Genomic DNA, 23,557 nt, shown 5'->3' on the forward strand with positions numbered 1-23,557 from the left:
CAGCAGGACTCCTTCCTAAAGGGCTTATTCTTGAGACCTGGAGTATTTCAGACCAACCACATAGCACAAAGATCCTGAGCTTGGGATACAGCCTCCTGTGGCCCTCAATATGGGGCTCCCTTCTCAAGCAGTCCTTCTCCTTACTAAAACTGCAGTCCTCTGATTGGACCATCAGCCCCAGCCCTGCTTCTTCACTGTATCTTGTGCAGCTGCGTGAGGTCTGTGCAAAGGGGTTAACTCCCTGCTTGCTGAAAAGAAGTAGGCCTTTTGTTGCCCACAAAACCACCATTGCATGGAGTTCAATCTACTCCTGGTTCGCTTCGAGTCTCCTGCTCCTAAATGTATCACTGTGAATGTCTCGATGTATTGCTAAGCTTTCTGATTTAAAGCACTAGACCCCCTCCCCCCCAAGTTCTTTTAAGTATAACTAGACTTTATTAATGAAGCACTAAGGATATTTAAACCATAACATAACAGAAGCCTGCCCAAGAGAGCAGGAATCTAGGAGCAAATTTGAGGAATCTATAGTTTATTGATCCTTGAAATACACCTTCCTACCCCCATTTATGGATATGTTAGTGACTGTCAAAGACTGGTGCTACATTGCAAACCGATCCCTCTTGTGTACTGACAGCACACAGAGGGACAGGTGAGTACCTAACAAGATTCCTTTTAGCCCTCCAGGATTCCTGAATCAGGTAGGATGCCAGTCTGATTTTCAAAGGTGCCAAGCATGTCCATTTCCCCTGGAGTTCAACACAATTTGTAGCAGCTCAGTGCTTGCTCATCTTAATCAAGCCTCAACAGCTGAATCCAGGGAGCTTTTGGATGAGAAATAAGCTCTTAAGCACAATACAATTTACATTAATGAGGAAGTTTGTCTAAGATTTTAGCCCAGAGGCCTGATCGATCTTCAGTGTTTCGCCATGTGCTCTTTAAATTTTCAATTAACCCCAGCTCGGCAGCTTTCATTGAAACCAATCCTTTTAGGGGCTGTGCTTCCACTGTGGGGGTAAGGAACAATCATTTGCTATGTCGTCCTTACTTTCCTTTCCCACAAGATCCAGGAGACCCGAACCACTGGCATCTCAGAGTCACTACACCGCTGGCACCTTTGGGGACAAGACTCAAGGGGAGAAAGGCAGGTCCACCCATTCTGGGTGCCAGAGACTCACCCTCACCAGCTGAAATTCCCTTGATTTTTTAAAATTTTTTTTTTTAAATTACTGCCACTGGCTTTCATCTTTCTGATCCCGGGTTTAAGCCTTTGCCTTTCCCCCTCCTTTAATTTGCTATACCCAACCCCTACCCTTCACTCATTTTCATCTCCCCGTTCCTCCCACCTTCCCTATTCATCCCATCAGTTCCACACAAGACCCCTGCCCCCCAGCAGTTTTTGAAAACCATCTGGAACGGTCAAATTCAACACACTGCTTTCCTCGGGAGCCTTATGAGCTATTCACCATTTCCTTTATCCTACCCCCATCCATCCCTCTAGGGTTCATTATCCACAACTGGTGTAACTTGTTGGGACAGCACCCAGAACAATACAGGCCTGATCCCCCATTGGGGCCTGTGGGCATTACCATGACACCAGTCAAGGCGCTAAAATAGCGCAACCAATTCTTGTCACAGCTTGAACTACTGAATCACTCTTTTGAAGCTGACACACAACGCATTCTAGTGCAGGCGTTCTTAACCTTTTTCTTTTTTGAGCCCTCCGCATGCTATGCAAACTCCACAGCCCCTCTGCGCCACAATGGTTTTTTTGCCTATAAAAGCCAGGGCCAAGGTTAGGGGGCAGCAAGTAGGGCAGTTGCTCCGAGCCCCACGCCACAAAGGGTCCTGTGAAGCTAAGTTACTCAAACTTTGGCTTCAGCCCCGGCTGGCAGAGCTTGGAACTCCAGGCAATGGGGCTTCAGCTTTCTACCTGGGGCTCCAGCAAGTTGAATGTCAGCCCTGCTTGGTAAAACCCCTGAAACCCGCTTGTGGCCCCCCCTCAGGACCCTGGACCCCTGGCTGAGAACCAGTTCTACTGCAGAGTCCATAAAGTCATGTTCCATTCCCTGCTCCCCTGATGAATTGTGGGACCTTGGGAAAGCTGTTTATTGCTTATTTTCAAAGCTTATGGAGCTTTAGGGCACCACCCGTCTATGAAGGGGGGGGAGAGAGAGAGAGAGAGAGAGAGAGAGAGTGTGTGTGTGAGTGTGTGTGTGTGTGTGTGTGTGTGAGTGTAAAAAGCATCTAGCGGAACAGGACCTCAATCCCACTGGAGAATTATTTGTAAAAGTAAGCGCTGGGGATAAAAACCCGATCGTTAAATCCTCACTAAGAGCACCGTTTAAAGGGAAACATACTTAGACCCTGAAACTCTCCCTTCCAACTTTTTGTTGTTTTTAGAAGTGAAAGTCACCCCTTCAGTTTCATATTTTTGCATGCTGAGTTTGAGACACTCCATATCTTTCAGTAAATGATCCTTGGCATTCCCCGTGCCAGTCAGACTCTGCATGGCCACTGTGCAAACTTCCTCCCCACTTCACCACTAACCTCAACCCACATCCGAAGGGAGCCCTTTACCTAAGCATGCTTTTGTGCTCACTCGGTTCTCGGCATCTCGGCAGGAAGTACAAGCTCTGACAATCATTTGGGTAATCGTCCTGATAACAATTATCAGGTCAATGAGTGCAACAAGTTTGTACCAGCATTCCAGACATCAGAAACAAGTGATTAAGCCACTTGCTGCTGTGGAAGTATATCATCTTACGTATTCATTTAGCTAGCAATCAGAAAATTACCACAATACCAAGCACATTTCTCCTTCAGGTGGTGTGTTTTCCTTCAGTTTTATGTGATGTGCTACTCCATTTTTTAAAAGCTATTTGTTCTTACTCACCGAAGGTTCAGTTTAAGCCTTCATTACAATTCCATTTTGAAGTGGCAATCATCCAAACTAACTTTTCCAGCAATCAGAATAAAGCTAGACCTGTACAATCATAGGCATGGCTACAGCATAACCCTCTGCAACCGATATTGGTAAAACCAGACTTGCATGTTCAAGCATGGATTTTAAAGTAAAATCAGGGTCACACTGACAAGTCTAGCACAAAACCCCAGGAACAGAATGGTCCAAGCTTTCTTAATCTGTGCTTGAGCCTGTCTCTGGCAGGAATTTGTGAGGAATTGCAAACCATGAGTCAAATTAATAGACTGAGGACAGAAGAGACCATTACAATCATCTAGTCTGACCACCTCCAAACACAAGCCCATATCTTGTGGTTGAACAAGAGTACATCTTTTAGAAAGACAGGCAACTTCTGCCTTTGTGTGGGCACTTGAATTACCTGGAACCCTCCTACACCCTGATGCTATACAGCAGGAAGCTTAATTTGGCCTGAGGGGAATATACAGGATGGTCATCAAGCTAAGATCTGGGCTAGGACTCAGGAAATATGGGTTCCAGTCTCTGCTCCAGACCACAGGTAAATCATTCGTCTCAGCGTTTCAGATTTCCATTTGTGAAATGGGGATAATTCCTCCCTGCCTCACGGGGGTTGTGATAATAAAATTAATAAATATGAAGTGCTCAGTCAGATACCGTGTCAGTGCTACGCAGATTATCTACAATATACAAAAAGGCACAATTCCTTGAGCTGGAGATACGAGAAAGTTTGTTTTTGTGAATGTAAGTGCCTGAAGGATTTTTGCAGGAGGATTTAGCCTAACTTCTCCTTAAATCACTCCCCCATCTCCTTTCAACTCCTTGGAAGTTGTACAGCTAAAAGACTGTTTTTAAACCTGGAAACAAAAGGTTAAAATGCTACTGGCAAGCTGCGTTTTTTACATTTAAAGCAAACCTGTTCTTGAAATTGTATTCGCTTTAGAAGGTAAGATCTCCTCAACACTTACAGTGATTGGTTCTAAAACTTGAGTCCCAATTCTGGAAGCGTTCTCCCACTGGAGAAAGCATAACTACACTTGTAAAAGTTTACAGGCTTGGGCCCATAACATACAGAAACAGCCAGTCCTCCCACTCATTGCAACCATTTTCCTTTTCCAAAGTAGCAGCGTGCTTTAGGTCAGCACACACTAAGTAGCTCTGAAAATTTAGAAGAATATTCAGATAGCATCAGGTCAGCATGGTCTTTGGTAAGCCCTTTGGGTAGTTCTGATCTGTGTTCTAAAAACTGATTGAAACATTATGCTTACTATGCCTGCCAAGCTGCTGCTTTTCTAGAGTAACCAGAGTTTTAAATGCGGCACACGCTGTAGCAGTCAGCTACATAGTGATGTCCTAGTCAGACCTGCACTGTAAAATACTTCGCATCTCTTCAGCTCTAAGTTATGGGGAGCTTTAAGAGCTCTACTGACATTAATTATGCCACACAACAGGCCTCTGAGGAAAGATATTTGATATACTTGGAAATTTCTATCATACAGCAAGCCGTGTTTACAAGATTGAACAATGGCCCTGATACAGGCACAAGACAGATCCATCCCCAATATCTTTTCCTGCTCACCGATTGGGGAATCTCTTCATCCACCAGTGCAGTGCAGCAACTTCTGGGATGGAGCTTAACCCCCTCGAACTGCATATCCGATCACGGTACACCAGTTCAAAACAGGAAGTGAAGACATACAAACCACCCACAGATCTGTTTGCTCTTAGTTTTAAAAAAAATGGACAAAAGTCAGCTCTCTTCAGAAGCTGGGGGGATTCTAATATTAAGACTCGCATCAAGTTTCATAACACATTTATACTCACCATGGCAGGTGATTTTTAACGGGCATGTTAGAAGCGAGCGCCCGCACTGTTTTATATAGGATAATAAAGTTTTCATCAACCAGAGGTTCATATAAATGCCACTTTTAATCATGAACAAGTTTGCTTTCAAGTAAAACTAATATTGTTTTAAATAAAATATAAATTAACAGGTAAGAAGTTATACCAGGAAAGAACAAAAATAAAGACAAATGTGCACTAACTGAAGTCTGTGCATTTTCCAGTCCTTTCAAGCTTATGAGAGTTTCAGGGAGATCTCTGGACCATCATGAAACACTGTCAAATGAAGGATTAAAAAGAAATCACTTTTGCCACCATAAAACTATGCTTCTGAGACATCAAGGCGAAATCTATAATGACTAAACGAAGCAATGATTTCAGTTGTGTTTTGCATAAACACAGCAGTAGCCACAATAGATGTTTCTCTTCCGTTGCAGTACCTCAACACTTAAGATGTCAGCTTTTCACATTTTAACAGGTCCATTTGTTACTGCTTCTAAAAAAACCCCACACTTCCTTTTTCTTGATTTAGGAGGCTGAGAGTTTAGAAGCTGAGTGATATCAACCATGGACTTGAACAAAAATATGCACAGCTATATCCACTCATCCTACCTAGTAAGTGATATTTCAGTATTTTACTGAGGAAAGAGAAATCAATCATTCTGTTACCATAAGCTGCCTCCACTTATTTGTTTACTGGCATCAAGTCTTGACTTCCCCTCCCCTTTAACGTGAAAGTGCATTTACTTTTTTAAATTACTTTTAAAAAACATTTTTGGCAGATATTCTCTAGTCCATTCGGCATAGTCTGACCTCGATTTCCCATAATCTAAGTTGTTTCCAAAGCTCTTGCTGAGTTGAATACTGCTGGGAGAGGTTTCCTCATATGATTTTTGTGGGGGGCGGGAGGGAGAAACCCTGAGGTAAAAAAAAATGGCTTGTACTTTAAAAAGTCTAATAAGGAGGCTCTTTATCCTGGCGTTTCATAAGGCTCCTGGAATCTTCTGCGGTGGGAGGCCTTCCTCAAGCCAGAGAGAAGCGGATGAGCCATTGCGCAGCATTCTCCGGTGAATCCGTCTCAGCCTCAGCAGATACAGCACAATGGACAGCAGCACAATCAGAAAACAGACGAAGAACAAGTAGTGATTGTAAACAAAGGAGAAGCCCCTCCAGTGGGAGTGATTTCCTCTGAAGTTCTCTTGCTGGATGTCTCTGAGAAACAAAGGGGGAAAACACGTACAAAACAGGAAACAGGACTTCAATCCTTCAGCAAGGCAAAAAAATTGCCTTTTGATCATCTTACCACAAAAACTGAAAGCACGTACACTAAACACATCTCAGCAACCATTACTGTCGTTGAGCTATCTGAAGACAAGAGGAATCTGGCTGACTTGCTGGCGTTTGTTTTTTATCCGCAGAGATTTTTACAAGACATGCTTTGATTTAAAATAAGCACCCAGGCCCTACGTACAAGTGTTTTATATGCTAAACTTGAAGCAATGTTTCCTCTGCTCTTGTTCGCCACCTGCTTTCATATCAAGCCACCCCACCATCCAAGCCTTGCACCTAACCATTTGCAAAAACAAACAGTACCTTAAAGGTAAAAATCGTGTTCGGTAAAGGATGGCTCCCAAAGTCCATTGCACTTCCTTATCATAAACCTGCAGAGCAGTTTTTAAGTTGCTGTAGTTGATGGGAAAAGAGAAACCACTGTGGAACACTTCATACATCCAGGAAGACTTAAAACACTGATACCTACAGAATAAGCAGAATAAAGGCTGGTTATGTGTCATTTGATTTTTCATTTTTTAATACTACTTATACAGTGCCATCAGGTCACGCAGCACTTACATATACAAGATTCAGATCCCTGCTCTGAGGGGTTCATAACCCACTGTAAAGACAAGAATATAGATAGCCCCAGGCCCAATGGTCTTCCACATTATATACGCTAGGTCTTCTCTGTGCCTGTCTTATAGGTGACAGCGGGTTAACCAATCTCTTATTATTTAAGCCCACTCTTCTTCTCCTCCGATCCAGTACTGATGTGGGTTAGCTGTTTTGGGCCTCACGGGAACTGGGGGTTTGTTCCCCCCCCACCACCACTTTTATGAAGGGATGGCACCAAGCACAATGAGACTGGAAAGCAACACGGAAGCCTCGATTCCTAGTCACCTGCTCCAATCACGAAACTACACGGCAAGGTAACACCTGTCCTGCCAATCAGTGACATACGGAGATACCTCAGATTTCATTAAGAAGTTTTATAAACCGCAATAAAAATGCATTACAAGATTGTTTCCCATACTCCAAGAGTTGCATTGCTGTATTGCTAAAGAGCAACACTGGTTTACGATCAAGCTCTCTTATAGCGGATGCAATTAAGTTTCACTCAACCTGATCACAATAGGTCCCTTCTGGCCTGGGAATCTTCAAACTTGCATTCAGATTTCCAATGCCTTTTTAAAAAGGGAGAGACCCACCTTCTCTCTCTAATATCCTGGGACTGACACAGCTACACCTATGCCACATACAACAATGTTTTAAAATCAGTCATTTGGGCATGACGCTTCTCTTCTGGCAACTCTGCACGAATGATTTCTGCTGTACAAACATGAATACTCACTTCAATCTATGAAGATCAGCATGTGATGCATAAAGACCACGGTCAAACCGTTCCTGCAGGACAGACCACTTAGTGGCACAATAATCCTTAACGAAACAAAAAAAGGCTCTGTTTACATACTAAATTAAGGAAAATATGCGATGCCAATGGATAAGCAGCTTTATAAACAATGAAATGGAATTTAAAAATAAAAGTCAAGGGAAGGCTGGCAAAAAGTTAGTGGGTCACAGTTGGTTTGTGTTCTGGTCTCCTTTTATATGATTTGAAGCACATCTGCTGCATGACAGATAAAGAGACTGAAGTTACATTTTTCAAGTGTAAGAGTTCGGCCTGAGTTTTCTACAGTTCCAGCCCAGAATTTGAGAGCTGAACTCCAGACGATCTTGCTCATCCTAGAATCCCTCTACTATTATGTAGTAGCGAATCGTTCTCATGAGAAAACCCCGATGAGGCCAGACAATGAGCTACTGTCAGTTATATAGGTAAAAGGAGTTTGGATTCCAAAAGAAAAGCCTCATTGCCCCAGTTTCAGAAGTGGACGCTGTTTTGGATTACTAGGAAGATTATACCACAAGTATACTTCACCTTTGCAGCTTTAATAAATTTAGCAGCACTGTAGTCTCCCCCCATACGCAATACATCTTCGGTACAGTAGAAGAACTCAGAGAAGCCATAAAACTCGCTGTTCTGGAAGTGCACTGCAGGCTGATAGATGCCGTTTAAAGAGGTCTGGGTTTCATTGGTCTTATTCATGAGAGGCTGAATAATTTCACGACACAGATTAAAATCTCCAGTCCCTCGCATGTACAGTGTCTGTCCATTCTGTCGGATTTCATCCTCAACCTCTAGAGGCAGGCAAGGGTCCAGGTAGGGAGACTCAGAAGTCATACCAGTCTGTTTACCCAGAAGTCTGTCGTAAAATTAAGCACAGTTGAAACAATTGCAGGTACAGTACGCTCAAAATCTTATTTCGGACAAAGTTACATCATCAAAACAGATAGAATGAAGACCAAGTCATTCTGACTGGAGCAAGTTTTGGCACCTACTTTTGCATTCAGAAACCATCATTCAGAGTACATGAAGTCAGGCACGCTGCGCTAGATCTACCGGAGCTATAAGCCATTTGGTCCGGAGACAGAGGAAACAAAAATTCAAGCCACTGCAGATTTTTTGTATTATGTTAAGATTTTACAATAACTCCATGAAGTGCATCTAAAAATGCCTCGGTGCAGAGCAGGCTTTATTCAGAATGCTGAAGCTACCAGAAACAACAGCTGCATCGCTACTCCGGTTACAGCCTGGCTAACTGATGCAAAAGTCTTTAATTAGCATAATTAAAGAAAAGTTTCATAAAAACAGTAACTGGAAGTTGGTACAAAAAAAAAAAAAAAAACACACACACACACACACAAGTAGAGGTGCAGCTAAAATGGATTCTAAGGCCCCGTCGACAGTGCCCCACATTTTGGATCAAGGTGGTGTCAACAGCAAGGTGCTGTGCTGTAACTCCCCCGTGTGGACACTGTGCACACAAACTAAAATAAGCAAAGTTAATAACTTAGTGCAGCTTGATAACTTAATTGGTTAACAACACAGTAAAAGCATCCTGATTGGTTAGTCATTAAATCACACCGTGTTTCAATAGCACGTGCTGCGAAGAGCCGCAGGAGGCTCATTAAAGGACTACTTGTGGCTCCCACGCTTCAGTCCGAGTATGACTGCTCCAGGCTGATGCAGTGTGGGATCTGGAGGAGATTTCTGTTTTGAGGGCAAGTCAGAGAATTTTCCCTCAGCCCCAAAAAAGAAAACAATTATTCTATTTATCCAGTCAGACATTTGATACCTGCAGTTAACTATACAGCTAGAACAGACTGCTTGGCTCAGTGAAGTCCGAGCACCTCACATGGGCTAATTCAAATGCTCCCAGGCCCTCCTGTGGCTGAAGGAATAATTCCTCCATCAGCAATCTCAATGGTAATTTACAGCACTTGTATAAAAATTGACTGTTTCCTAGAACAGAGCTTCAAAATAATTTGCTGGAATGGCAGGTCTTGGGAACACCAAACACTTTGGATCATGAAAGCAGGCTTAGGTGATTCTCCCAGTCCACGCTTTCTTCCCTGCAGCAGGACAGTTCCGTAGCCCTGAGAGTAAAGCCATGCGGCAGCATTAAAGCACTTGAGTCCTGCTGAGCTAGCCATTCTCTGAACATCATACTTCTGCCATTTGTGGGTCACAAACCTATTTCAGTCTATCAAGGTTCCAGAGTATTCACGTTAGGGAATGAGTAGGAATAGTATTTAAAGAGGGACAGTATACTGCTCAACAATTTTAGATGTGTCTATTTAGGAGGTCTACATTTTGCTTGGGTTTTCAGGACAGTTTAAGCATTTATAATATGCAATCAACCACACAGCAGATTACCTGTTTCTAAACATTGTGCTGGTAAATATACTGTCCTCGTATCTCTGCCGTGCTGCATTCCCACCAAAACCAAGGAACGTCGCTACATACACTCTGTACACGTGCTCGGTCTGATGAGCATCACAGCCCAAATTGAACTCTGCAAGTAAGTTTTTGGCTACTTCCTCCTGCAAGCACCGAAGTGACGGGAGATTAGAGATACTTCTGCAATATAAAGCAAAGCTAGTCACAACAAGCCTATGAACACTGGAGTGCTACAGGCACTGAAGTGTCATCTCAGACCGGTTCTCAGAGACTCTGCGTTCAGCCACTCTCACTCAGATTGCCTCAAGACATGTCCCAAAGTTGCTTGTCAAAATTTCTGAAGCACTTCAGAGAAAACACCAGTTCCGACACTTTGGGATGGTCTTCACTACAGGGAGATCTATGCTGCTGCAATCGAGGTAGCAGGGATCGATTTAGCGGGTCTAGCAAAGACCTGCTAAATCAATGGCAGAGTGCTCTCCGGTAGACCCTGGTACTCCAACTCTCCGAGAAGAGTACGGGAAGTCGACCAGAGAGCGATATTCACATAGCTAGAGTAGCGTACCTTAAGTTGATTTACCCCGGTAGTGAAGACAAGCCCTTCAAGTAGAATGTGCAAAGGGAACGGGCGTAATGGTGTGTGGGGGTTGCAGCATCTGCAGTAGCAGGCTCACACACATCACAGACATTTGCTTGGTCAAGAGGGCAGAGGGAGGACCAAGGCATCACAAAAACTCTTTAGATCTAACATCTGACCCCAAATTCAGATAGTGCCTTATAAAACGATATGCTGGTAAACAATTCTTTACAACCTCTCGAACTATCAAATTCATCTTTAGTTCAGAGGACAATTTTTTTTTTTTTTAATAGTACGAATAGTCAGTTTCCTCTCCCTGTTCAAGTTTTGAAACACTTAATGTATAAGTGCTTTGTCAAAGACTTGTAATAAAATAAGGAGCCCAGATGGTATGTATTTCAAAGATTAAGACGATCCCCCATTAACATTGGTATTGAATTCTAAGTTTTTAAAGATGTCTCCAATTAGATTTCCACTCCAGTATCCTCTTCCTATATATGGGCATATCCCAAAGATGTGTGTAGGAAGAAGGGGAAGAATATTGCAGTAGATCTTTTGAGGAAAGAGGACAATTCTGCCCTCTATCTGAAGAGGCAGAGCTTGCTAATACAATTGTTCAGAACAAGGAAAAATGCAATTTTACAGACTGCTTAAATAAAAATTGTTTCGTTTTAATCATGTATTGTTGGTCAAATCCTGTGTTTCTTATACAGTCTCTCCTCTGGCAAATTCACCAGGAAGTCAATGGGAGTTTGCCTTATTCAAGACTTCAGGATTTGCCCTAAAAATCAATACATACTTTTGATTAAAATAAGTCATATGGTTCCATTTGAAATTTAGAAACAAAGTTAGTTCTCGTCTCTTCCACAGCACATACACTGTGTAGTGCACATAGCACATTTTGTTTAATACAGTGACCTGTTACTTTGATCATTTTCTCACGTTCAAGCTTATCAAGGGAAATTACATGACAAATAAATACAGCGCCCTTCTCATGCGGGAATTACACAACTTTTAGCATGAAAACTCTTAAGTACAAGTCTGCTTAGAAAAATCCAATTAAGAAAGTTAAATACTTGTACAAACGAACTTTCCACCATGCTTTATCAACTTATTTTTTTCAAATGAACAAAACACAATGAATTGCTTAGCTGATGAGGGACTCGTGGTCACATCTTCTCTTGCCTGGTGTTGGGATGTGATGTAATGAAACAAAAACCAATGGATATGGGTTAAAAACAGAAAAAATGTACAGATAATAACCTGCTGTGAAGAGGCAAAGCTTACAGTTTTAGGGACTTCATATGCTATCTGGGTCGACACACCACCCATGTCGAGAATACCCACTGTCCTCTTACGAATGATGGCTTCTTTGTTCTCACTGGTAGGGATATGCACCTCCACGACTGCATCATCCTCTGGAACACAAAATGGATAGCTGGCAATTCTGAGAAATACATTTGGGATGGGATCTGAAGCAGTATCAAACTCAAAGAGAAAGAGCACCTTCCATTGAACTGCTGTGTTGTTAATTACAAAATTTAATATTGAACATGAATCACTGGACTAGTCCTGTGAAATTTAGATATTGCTCTTTGCACAGTGCATGACTGGTATGCTCCAATATGCCTATTTGAAGACACATTAAAAAATAATTATCTGGCACTTCACTTCCACCCCCATGTGTTGATAATATACAGGAAGTTCCTTCTAAAATATAATTAATATACTTGCCATCATCAATATGTTCAAATCGTCCCAGAACAAAGTTGATGCCAATCCACGCATACACTCCTAGAAGCATTTAAAAAAAAAAAAAGCAGCAAGATTGTAAAAAATGTTAGACCATCTGGTAGCTTTTTAAAAATCTATTACAGTTTAATCTCCCTCACTTATCTTTATGTTCATTTCATTTGTTAACACATTGTATGTCAACTGTGTTAGACACTGAAACTTTTTATAAGCATTACTTCAAAATTTAACAGTTTTTGTCACCTAAAATACTCAAACAATTCTCATAAAGTTCATTAGTTTAATCATTCAGTAGTTCAGTCATTCTTTAAGGCAAGTTTTTAAGTAAAAACAAAATATCAGAATAAAACGGGAAGATCTTGTCATCTATAAGTAATGCTACATTGTAGTCATGGGTATTTTTAATAGAAGTCAAGGACAGGTCATGAGCAGTAAACAAAAAGAAAAGGAGTACTTGTGGCATCGTAGAGACTAACAAATTTATTTGAGCCTAAGCTTTTGTGAGCTACAGCTCACTTCATCGAATGCATCCGATGAAGTGAGCTATAGCTCACAAAAGCTTAGGCTCAAATAAATTTGTTAGTCTCTACGATGCCACAAGTACTCCTTTTCTTTTTGCGAATACAGACTAACACAGCTGCTACTCTAAACTGGTCAGTAAACAAAAATTCATGGGCCATGACCTGTCCTGACTTTTACTATATAAGCCTGACTAAAAGTTGGGGGGGGGTGGGGAGTGGGAAGAGGGGAATATTGACTCAGCAAGACAGCCCTGGGGGGGCCCGCGGGTGCTCCCTACTCAGCTCCTAAGCGCCTCGTGCTGCCTCCGCTGTGCCCTAAGCCCCGGTTCTGCAGCTCCCATTGGCTGGGAACCGCGGCAAATGGGAACTGTGGGGGTGGTGCCTGCTGGCAGAGGCAATACGTATCGCTAGGAGCTGAGGGAGAAGAGTGCCTCTCGACCTTCCAGGGAACCTGCCCTACGTAAGCACTTCCAAGCATGCCAATCCCCAGCCCTGAGCCCCCCCCCCCCCAACCCAAATGCCAGCTGCTGGGGAGCAGGGGGGCGAGACTGCCCCAGCAGCAGCCAGTGCAACGGGCCCAGGGGCTTCGTCAGCTGCTCAGGAGGCCCCTGACCAGGCACACCAGCAGCCACTGCAGAAGTCATGGAAAAAGCCAAGGAATCTGTGACAACCACAGAGCCTTATCTATAAGCCAGTCATAGCCAACTATTCTTCCTCTACAGTGAGCATATATGTTTCTAAAAAGACTACTTTTTTCATACAATCAGAAATACAGGGCTGGAAGGGATTTTGTGAGGTCATCTAGTACAGCCCCCTGCACTGAGGCAAGACCAAGAAAACCTAGATCATCCCTGACAAGTGTTTGTCCAATCTGTTCTTAAAAATCGCCAATGATGGGGATTCCACAACCTTCCTTGGAATCCTATTATATTGGACTGGCTGATGTCAGAAATAAGAGAAAATGGACACATATGGCCTGACAGCTAAATAAGGAGGCATTTGTTATTTCTCCTGATTTTAGATGACATTTTTCATAAATTATTGGGGCATTTTTTGCTTTTGACCAGGATGCAAAACAGTTGCTGTTGAGACATAAGAACTCTTAACTTACCAAGCATTTGGACAAGCCAGAAACAACAAGAATTTAACAAAACGGGACTGGAAAGGAACAAAAATATGTTAAAACTCTTTTCTTCTACAGCATTAACTTACCTTCCTGTTTCCCTGAAATAACTTCTGCATGAGAGTCCGAAAACAGAAAATCAAAATGCACAGGAATATCAGTGAGCAGATCTTCTAGTATTGCCTTCTGCTGGCTGCAAAATTACCAACATTTTGAACAACGGTTAAACTACTCAAAGCACTAAGATCTTTAAACTAAATATTGAAAGAAATAAGGTACCTATTCACCTCTCAGGCAGGATTCTCATCCCTGCAGTACAGAGGATATAGAGAGGAGTTTCTTTGTGTTTTGCACGGGGCACGTGTTCTGCAGCAAAGTTCAGAAGTGGAGAAATATAATCACTGACTCTTTCAGGAGAGCTAGCAAACTCTGAAATGCCTAGAGAAACAGATAGATGAATGAGGAAATGCCAAGTGTAAAGTAAAAGTTTATTTCACATAAAAGCATCAAACTTGCTTTTTTTTAACCTCATAGGCTTTGAAGATTTAAAGTAATTATTTTTACATAAAGTTAGCTATTTGCAACCGCTAACCAGTTTTGTAAGAAAGGGGCTCACAATCAGTTAATGTGTGTAAGGGAATTACTTAAAAACTAAAGAAGACTTGCTCTACTAATAACTTTCCAGCTAACAGTCAATGCAAGGCACAAACCAAGTACAAAATACTATTAAAGTGTCTATGCTGTATATAACCCTCATAACAATTCATGGTAATTTCTTTTTGGCTCTATCAATATAACTTAGTGAAGTTCTAAAGTTCTGAAATGCAGTTTACCTCACCCTGCTCCCATTTCTAGATGTTTCAGTTCATTGTGGTTTTTAGGTTAAGATTAATATAACTCTTAAATGCTCAGCACAGACTTTGGCCCAATCCTCATTGTGATCACAGCAAGTACTGTTCTGCTGTCACCAGCAGCATTTCCATGGTCAGCATACACAGATATTTTCACACAATGGCATGAGAACTATGCAACAGGAAGACATGGATTGGACTTCAAAAGGAGATTGGGAACTTTTAAAATAAGAGTTTAAGCAAACAGTCAGTTTTTAATTATTCAAATACGTTGTTCCACTAAGTTACCCAATTGTTTACTTTCAAATTTGAGACAGATTCCATTTATGAATTAAAAATAACTTTGCATTTAACCTAAGACCTTACAGCATTTTACAAATAGTAAACCTTATAAACCCTGAGAGAGAAGTATTTCCCGCTCTGAAAAACGGAGGTAACTTCTGTACAGAAGTTAAATGACTTAAGGTCACCTAGTGAGTTAACTGCAGACGTGAGAAGATAACTCAGGTCTGACTCCTATTCTAACCAATAAACAATGGCCACAATCTATAGTTCAGCCCATTATCACTTCTTTGAATTTGTCTCTAAAACATTTAAAAACAAACACACACACACCCACTACTTGTTTGCCAAAATAACAGAATCAAAACTGATTCTAACTGAGCAGAACTGGTTATTTAACTGACAGCTCAACCTGTGATGCTTATAGGTACCTCCTACCTCCACATTGGCAGCCTTGTAACAAACTGTAAAGCTGAATAAATCACCTTTCAAACCAAAACACAGATGAAGTCGATGGAGGACTACAATAATGTAGTTGTCCATTTCATAGTCCTTTGGGAAGCCACTGCAATCCAGTCATTAATATATAATTTGATATGAAGCAATTTTAAATAATCTGTGGCAAGAATTGCTTTATTGATATGCCTAAATATGATTTATTACTCCTTAATTTATACTTGCATCTAAGATATTTTAAAAGATGGACATAGGTTGGTTGTTTGTATTCCAACTGACCTTTCAGGCAGCAGGAAACAGTTTTTGGTTTTGAAGTTAAAAGCCCTATTTTCTCTGCCAACCTAGCATGATTATTTTTATGATTGGAGACGAGAGCAAGCTACATTATGACATTTCAACTGTCTTAATTTTCAGATGGTTTTACAATTAAGATAATTTTCAAGAAATTGTAACACTGTTCTATTTATTACTCGGAGGCCCTTATAAAAGGCTGTTTATGAAATACATCTAATTATTCAAATATGCCTAGAGACCAGTTGTAGCTACGAGACTCCAGAATTAAAAAAGAAGTCAGCTCTCTTCAGAAAAATGAAGCCTTGGGATTTTAATATGAATCTTGAATACTGTTTTGGGTTAGATAATCAGCTGTTCAGTCATTTTTTTCTAAACATTAGGGTTTTTCATACCTGGTTTAATTTTCATAACCACTGGTTTTCTGTTTTTGTCCCTCATTTGTTTGATGTCCAACAGATCATGCGGGTTGCCATTGTGTCTTGGCCAACAATACACAAAGATCCTAGACCCGCTGCTGCCACAGTCTACCACGATGCCATAGTTCAGATTGGGATTGCTGGTATCTGTAGCTTCAGTGTCAGTCACTCGAGCAAGGTATCTAGAAGAAAAAGCGGCTAAAGTCTATTGGGAATAAGGTTTTGTTTATATGCATGTGTATTATAAGTGTGATTTGATATACCAGACTAAAAAAAAATTGTGAGGTTCTTTAATAGAAGGGAAAAGTGGTTGGGTTTTTTTTTTTTTATTAAATAGACCTTAAGGCACACCATACATTATGAGATTTGTAAGCATTATCGTCATTTTGCACAAGGACAACATGAAGCACAGGGAAGAGAAACGTCTGCCCAAAATCATACAGTTGTTGGTGGCAGAGCTGGAAGTGGAAGCCAGGAGTTTCTGACTCCCCGTCGGAAATGTTACCTACTACACAGTACTTCTCCTTCCAGCTTTTGTATGTGGAGATAAGGACAAATCAAACATGCTAAATTATTGGAAAGATTAATGGTTAATAAACTAAAAGCAATTTTAAGTGAGGAGAGGTACATCTAAAGAGAAACATGAGAGAAAAAATTTAAAATACAATTATGCAACATATAGACATTCATATACAGTCGATTCCCCTTATTAGCAACCTCTCTGTTGCCAGCAAAGAGTTGCTATTATCTGAAGGTTGTCAATAAGCAAGAGATAGATGTACAGAGCTGCAACTCGGGGAGGAAGCACTGCGACATGCACGATGTCTCCCTGCAGCCCTGCAAATCTGCCTATGGTTGGGAGGGGAGGCTGCGGACAGGACAGCAACGGGGAGGGTTGTAAGACTGCAGCCAGGGAAGGCATGTCCGAGTGCTTCCTTCCTTTGCTGCATCCTTGCAAACCTTCCTGAAGCTGGGGCTTGGCACGTTCCTGCGCTTCCTTCCTGGCTGCTGTCCTGCAAATCTGCAGCCAACGAAGGAAGCACTGGGACATGCCGAGCTTAGGTTCCCGGTACCAGGGCAGGGCACAGCCTGGAGAGGACAGACAAGTACCGTGCATCCTCTCGGGCCCCCAGCGCTCCTGACCTCTGTGGAAAGCCCCTGCAGCTCCCCTTCCAGCAGCAGGCAGGTTTGTGGGACTGCAGCCAGGGATGCCATATCAAAAAGTTGTCAATAAGTCGCATGCCTGTTGTCAATATCCAAATCCCATTTACATTAAAGGCAGTGGGACAGGATCGGTTCCTGGCAAAACACTGCTATTACCTGGAAGTTGTTAATATCCTGATTGTTATTAAGTGGCATCCACTGTATATGTAAGAGAGAGAGATAAACATATACAGTTGTCCAACAAGCTCAAGAGAAGAGTGCCAAAAGGATATAGGATTTAACAAAAAAGTTCAGACCTCACTTGCAAGCTTGTTTAGGAGTTTACGCCTTTGCCTTCAAAATATAAAAAACAACAAGTGTGAAATTACTCCAAAAGTAATATACAAGGTTTGGAGAGAGGAAAGATTCCTCCAAGACTGATTTCAGTGAGTAGCATCTTACATAAAAAGTTTTCAGTCAATTTATTTTTCCATGCTGCTTCGTACACATCAGGAGACCCAATCACTACTCGCTGGTTCAGCTGTTTGAAGTGATCATCATGGAACACCTGAGTTATGTTCATTTCCTGTCCTGAACATTATATTAGTCCTCACCTGTGAAACTTTTTATCCCTGTACAAACGCCCATATTTATTCCGGATGACAAGGGAATAATAAAGCAAGGAGCCAGCAGCAGCAAGTATACCAATGACAATAATTTGTCGCAAAGTGGTGTTCAGTATACGAGGACACCCCACTGGAGAGATGCTGAAGTGCCAGGAAGCAGGAAACAAACAGGAGATGCTGATCCTGAAATTCATAAAGGAGACAGACTGTTTGAAATGCATCCTAAAGGCAGGGAGCTAAGCCTTCCCAAAACTGGCTGAGAATTTGAACAAATACTTAAATGAACTTCCAACTTTAAAGGTACATACAAAGAACCTGCTCCTGTTCCTAATAAAATTACACTGAACTCAGTGGGATCAAGATTACACCCTGAATGCTCGAAGAATTATCGTCACAAGTTTAACAGCCAACAAACACCTTTCTGTCGGAACATGCATCCTACAATTTCAGTCAAACAGATCTTTAACTACCAAAATCTTAACGTTGCATAGGCCTCCTACTCAGGTTTTGCTTATGTTTCAATGACATCCAGCGTTAACAGAGGTTTTGCCTTTGTAAAATGCAAACAAGCTGGAAACCCAAATACTTCAGCACTATGATAGTACATGTGATTAGGCAAGTGTTTGACACATGCAGCATTCTATTCCACACCACAAACTTTAAGCTCTTAATTTCTGCTTCAGAATCCATGCACAACAAGTTTTAAAAGCTGCACAACAAAAGCTTCTTTCATAAGGCTCATTAGCACAAACGTATCAGAATGAGTTTTGAGTATAAAACTGTTAAAACCCTTTCTGATAAGAACGGCCATACTTTGTCAGACCAAAGGTCCATCTAGCCCAGTGTCCTCTTTTCCAACAGTGGCCAATGCCAGGTGCCCCAGAGGGAACAAACAGAACAGGTAATCATCAAGCGATCCATCCCGTTGCCCGTTCCCAGCTTCTGGCAAACAAAGAGGCTAGGGACACCATTCCTGGAGATCCTGGCTAATAGCCATTGATGGATCTATCCTCCATGAACATACCTAGTTCTTTTTTGAACCCTGTTATAGTCTTGGCCTTCACAACAGCCTCTGGCAAGCAGTTCAACACGTTGACCGTGCATTGTGTGAAAAAATACTTCCTTTTGTTTGTTTTAAACCTGCTGCCTATTAATGCATTTTGGTGACCCCTAGTTCTTGTGTTATGAGAAGGAGTAAATAACGCTTCCATATTTACTTTCTCCACACCAGTCATGACTTTATAGACGTCTATCATATCTCCCCTTCGTTGTCTTTTTTCCAAGCTGAAAAGTCCCAGTCTTATTAATCTCTCCTCATATGGCGGCCGTTTGCCCTATTCCAATTCCAATAAAGCTTTTTTGAGATGGGGCAACCACATCCGCACACAGTATTCAAGATGTGAGCGTATCATGGATTTATATAAAGGCAATATGATCTAGCTTAATTTGCATTTTAATGGAGCTATATTAAATGCCACTGTACTTACTTTCCTTTAATACCATTGTTTCATGGCACTCAATCTGTTGTGCTCTGGAGGATGGTGTTACAGTGAAAGTGCTTTATAATTCTAACACCTCTATTCTGCATTTATTCTTAGCTTTGCATTATCATGTTCAGCAGAAATGTGATCCAAGATTCGTCACTTTTCATTTTCAGAACAATTTCCAAATAACTAACCAACTAATCCTCAATGTCCCTGTGAGGTGGGTGGCATTGTCCCCATTATAGAACTATGGGAAAAAAGAGATTGAGTGGATGCCCAGATTTAGAGGCACTCAAACCTCAGAGCTGGGATTGGAGTTCAAGATTTCTAGGATTGCAGCCCTGTATTCACCATCCTGCAACTCTAGCTGTTTGATATTGAGGATTAGTTTGAGTGTCTCACCTTCCCATGTTGGGATATTCTGATCAGGGCAGGCAGTCAGGCAAAGTAGCTTGTGTTCTAGTATCATCCAGACATTCCAGATTTATAAGGCACATGGATCCTCCCCAGAGCCATTGTTCTTCTATTCCTGTATAACACAGATTTTAGTTAAATTAAAAAGTGATGTTCTCAGTAATGCCCCAATCCTGTAATTCAGGAGCCCGAATGAAGTCAAACACTTATTAGGATTAGTTTTATATATTCCTTGCAGCATATCTGGTAGAGAAGCTCATTTTGAGGAGTTTATCTTTAGCACTCGTAAATCACCAACAGGGATGGCAGCCCCCCCAAATATAAATCATTCCAACTGTATTCTTCCGGAGGATTTTCAACATTTCAAACACAAAAAGCAATAAATCCAGACTACATTTCATTAATATTCTTAAATAAAGCATTTCTTTCCAATTAATCCCAAAGCACTTTACAAACACAGGCCCCAATACTGAAACAGGATCTGCACAGTTGGTTGATGGGATCCCATATGGATGCATGGGTACACCCATACACATCACACTGTGAAATTGAAGCCCTAAATATATACTGTATGAATTATATGCATGGATCACTTACCACTGAAATGCAGCCACCAATGAGATGGAACAGCAGCTGTAGCAGTACACAGCAACACCATATAAAAAGCTCAGGACGGGTAGTGCTGAAGAACAGTGAATCAAGTTGGAACTGCAGGGAGAATTTAAGGAAAAAATCTGAATAATTAAATTGGAATTTGATCCACACTAGCATTAACACATTTCAATAGAGGAAACCTACCAGTTTACAAAAAATTCTGATATGTGATTTTTATCTACCATTGTTAAAAACAACATTTACAACTGAGGGAAAGAAAAAATACACCTTTTTTTCAGTTTGCTTTCCCATGTGACAGCACCTTTCCTATAGTCAATTTCATGTCTGTGTGGGCTTCAAACAATAACAATGGAGAGAAACATTAAAACCATGTAAATATAATTCTGAAACCACAAATCGCCATGGAAACTATCAGGCATATGTAACACCCAGAACTACTTTTGATTTCTTCTGCTTTATATTTTTTAAGCTTGTCTAGGTTTCATATTGGCAATGTTCCTTTATTAAATAAGTAAAAAGTTACTATTTCAAAATAATTTTGGATGTACGATTCTTATTTATAGTCACACGTGCCCACTTTTACTCGAACCGTCCTCTCAATCAACAATTCTGTAAATCCAGATTACAGGTTAAAAAAGCACTCTGGTTCACAAACTCAGTGGAGTAAGGAAAAACTCTTTTTGAAAGACATTGTGAGACCTGGATCACCAGACGCATTTTCTCCCTCAGCTCAAAAATCCACATAGCAAATGCAACAACCCTATCATTGCCTTGAATATGAGAGTGTTTTCAAAGTCTCATTTACAAAATGACATACCAGCCAGCCTTAACAAAGATGCTACAAGACATTCTGAGAGTTAGGTTAGAAAAACAGCCAATCCTCTGTTAGTGCTGCAGTCAGTAAAACGGTGTCCTTCAATACTATAGAAGCCTGGAAAGATCAATATTTCAAGGTCTGCGTGGCTTTTAGCAACGGGAGGCAGATAAACTTTACTGACCCAGATGACAGAATTTAAATTCTGTATTCAGAGAGGGTTTGTTTGAAGGAAAGTAACAGGGTGCAAACCTATAGGGTCACAGTGCAGCGTATGGTTTGATTAGCAAGGTAAGGACAGCAGTTCAGGAACATTACTACTGCTTAGGGCAAATCTACACTACACCAATGCAGCTGCTTCTCTGTAGCACATGTGGTGAAGACGTGCTATGCTGACAGGAAAGTGCTCTCCCGTCAGCATAATGACTCCACCTCCGCAAGAGTGTCCTTTCCACATCCCTGAGCGAGGTAAGTTACATCGACTTCACTGGCAGCGTAGACCGACCCAAAGCAATAGGATAATAACGCCAAACTCTTATATAAACTTTTCCAACCCCAACATTTTCACAAGCCACAATTATAACCTTCACTCATTCCATCACAGAGCGGGGAAGTGACTGGCCCCAGGTTGGCCACATAGTGAGCCACACAGCAGAATCAGGGCAGATCCCAGCAGTCTTAGCTTCCAGTGCCCCCCCTGCCCTAGTTCCCTAGGACCTCACTCCCCTCCTAGACTCAGAAAGAGAACCCTGGAAGCCACACTTCTAGTTCCCGCCTGCTGTAACCCGCTTACCCCATCCTAGAACTGGATGTTCAGGAGTTCCAGCCCCCCCCGCAGAATAGAACCCAGGAGTCCGGCCTCCCAGGCCCCCCCTTCTAGAACCAGAAACAGAACCCAGGAGTCCGGCCTCCCAGTCTCTCTCTCCCCCTCCCCTTCGAGGGCCAAAAAACAGAACCCAGGAGTCCCCATCCAAACGATGGAACCCAGGAGTCCGGCTTCCCAGTCTCTCCCCTCCCCCACCGAACCGAGAACAGACCCAGGAGTCCCAGCCCCCTTCGCCCCATTGCTTTCCCAAGCCAGGGGATGGAAGGAACCCAGGCGTCCGGCCCCCAGGCCCTTGCTCTAGCCACAGGACCACAGCCCCTCCCCGCCCGATGCTCCGGTGGGAGAGGAAAACGAGGCGACTCCTCCCCCGACGCCCACCCCATCAGCCCCGACCCTGCTCCTACCCGCTGGTCTCGCTCCGGCTTGGCTCAGCCCCGGCACCGCCGCGGCGCGTAGCGACACCTCAACCATTCCCACTTCCGGGTCCCGCACGCCGGACGTGACGGAAGCACGCCGGCCTTCACGCGGTAAGCCCACGAGAAGCTAAGGGGAGGGGAGCGAAGGGCAATGGGCTGGGCTAAGGATTGGTCTGCGTAGGCCAGGGGGGCGTGGCTAGAGGCTGGGGCGGGGCTGAGATGGGGGCTGGGGTAGGGCAACAAGGCATGATGGGAGTCTGGCTAAGGCAAAGCATCATGGGAGCTAGGCGTGAGCTGGGAGCCTGGCTAAGGTAAAGCATCATGGGAGTCTGGCTAAAGCAAAGCATCATGGGAGCTAGGTGTCAGCTGGGAGCCTGGCTAAGGTAAAGCATGATGGGAGCCTGGCTAGGAGTGGGCTGGGGGCATGGCTAGGGTCAGGTATAGTGGGGGCTTAGTTACGGCAGGGCAGCTGCTGTGTAAGGGATCCAGGCAAATAATTAAGTGGCTATTTAACTGTCCCTCACGTGGGGTTCATGCTGGGCCAGCGGGGGCTGCTCATTGACCTCCCCAACGTTTAGTTATTTAGCTTTCCAGAGTATTGAACCATTGCAGATTTCCATCAGAATTAAAATTAACAATTAACACAGCCCCTTTTTAAATGCAATTTTGAGGCACAGATACTAAAGGTTCTTCCAGCCCTATGTGGATTAACAGACCACTACTGTATTTATATCTGAAATCTTTGGCACTACTTACAACACTCTAGATGCTTAGGAATCGTCCTGTAACTTCACACCTAGGGCACTGCACACATACAGTACTGGTAGCCCCACATGTTTAAAAATCATCAGTCTCGGGACCCAAAAAAATCACGGGATTGGTTTTAAAATCATAAGATTTTTTAAAACTTTTTATTTACCTTTTGGATTCTGGTACTTGGATCACATTTTCAAGCTTTTCTGTACAGCCCCAGGGCCTAGACATCTAATAGTGTTTTTAAATGAAAGCTGAGATTCTCACATAATCACTCTAGTCCAGGAACTGGGACTTTAAGAAAAAACATCAAATATCACACGAGACTCCTCAAATGTTG

At 42.3% G+C, this 23,557-nt stretch overlaps 1 protein-coding gene across 2 annotated transcripts; it reads right to left on the bottom strand.

Moving 5' to 3' along the window:
- Positions 1-4,848: 4,848 nt before the first annotated feature.
- Positions 4,849-22,539, bottom strand: ENTPD4 (ectonucleoside triphosphate diphosphohydrolase 4). Of its 2 annotated transcripts, none has more exons than XM_077805623.1 (14): positions 22,453-22,539; positions 20,391-20,501; positions 19,782-19,908; positions 17,884-18,078; positions 16,103-16,308; positions 14,115-14,265; positions 13,917-14,020; positions 12,166-12,225; positions 11,719-11,849; positions 9,831-9,997; positions 7,992-8,316; positions 7,407-7,492; positions 6,374-6,535; positions 4,849-5,992 (listed from the first exon to the last, which is right to left on the bottom strand). In XM_077805623.1, exons 3-14 carry the CDS (start codon positions 19,787-19,789, stop codon positions 5,764-5,766), a joined length of 1,824 nt encoding a protein of 607 aa, XP_077661749.1. In that variant the 5' UTR covers positions 19,790-19,908; positions 20,391-20,501; positions 22,453-22,539; the 3' UTR covers positions 4,849-5,763. The 2 variants fall into 2 exon arrangements, with proteins under 2 accessions (XP_077661749.1, XP_077661748.1); XM_077805622.1 differs by having other exon boundaries at positions 11,695-11,849.
- Between the last annotated feature and the right edge of the window lie 1,018 nt (positions 22,540-23,557).

The sequence above is a fragment of the Eretmochelys imbricata genome, chromosome 26, assembly GCF_965152235.1.
Source record: "Eretmochelys imbricata isolate rEreImb1 chromosome 26, rEreImb1.hap1, whole genome shotgun sequence".
In the NCBI taxonomy this organism is placed as follows: Eukaryota; Metazoa; Chordata; order Testudines; family Cheloniidae; genus Eretmochelys; species Eretmochelys imbricata.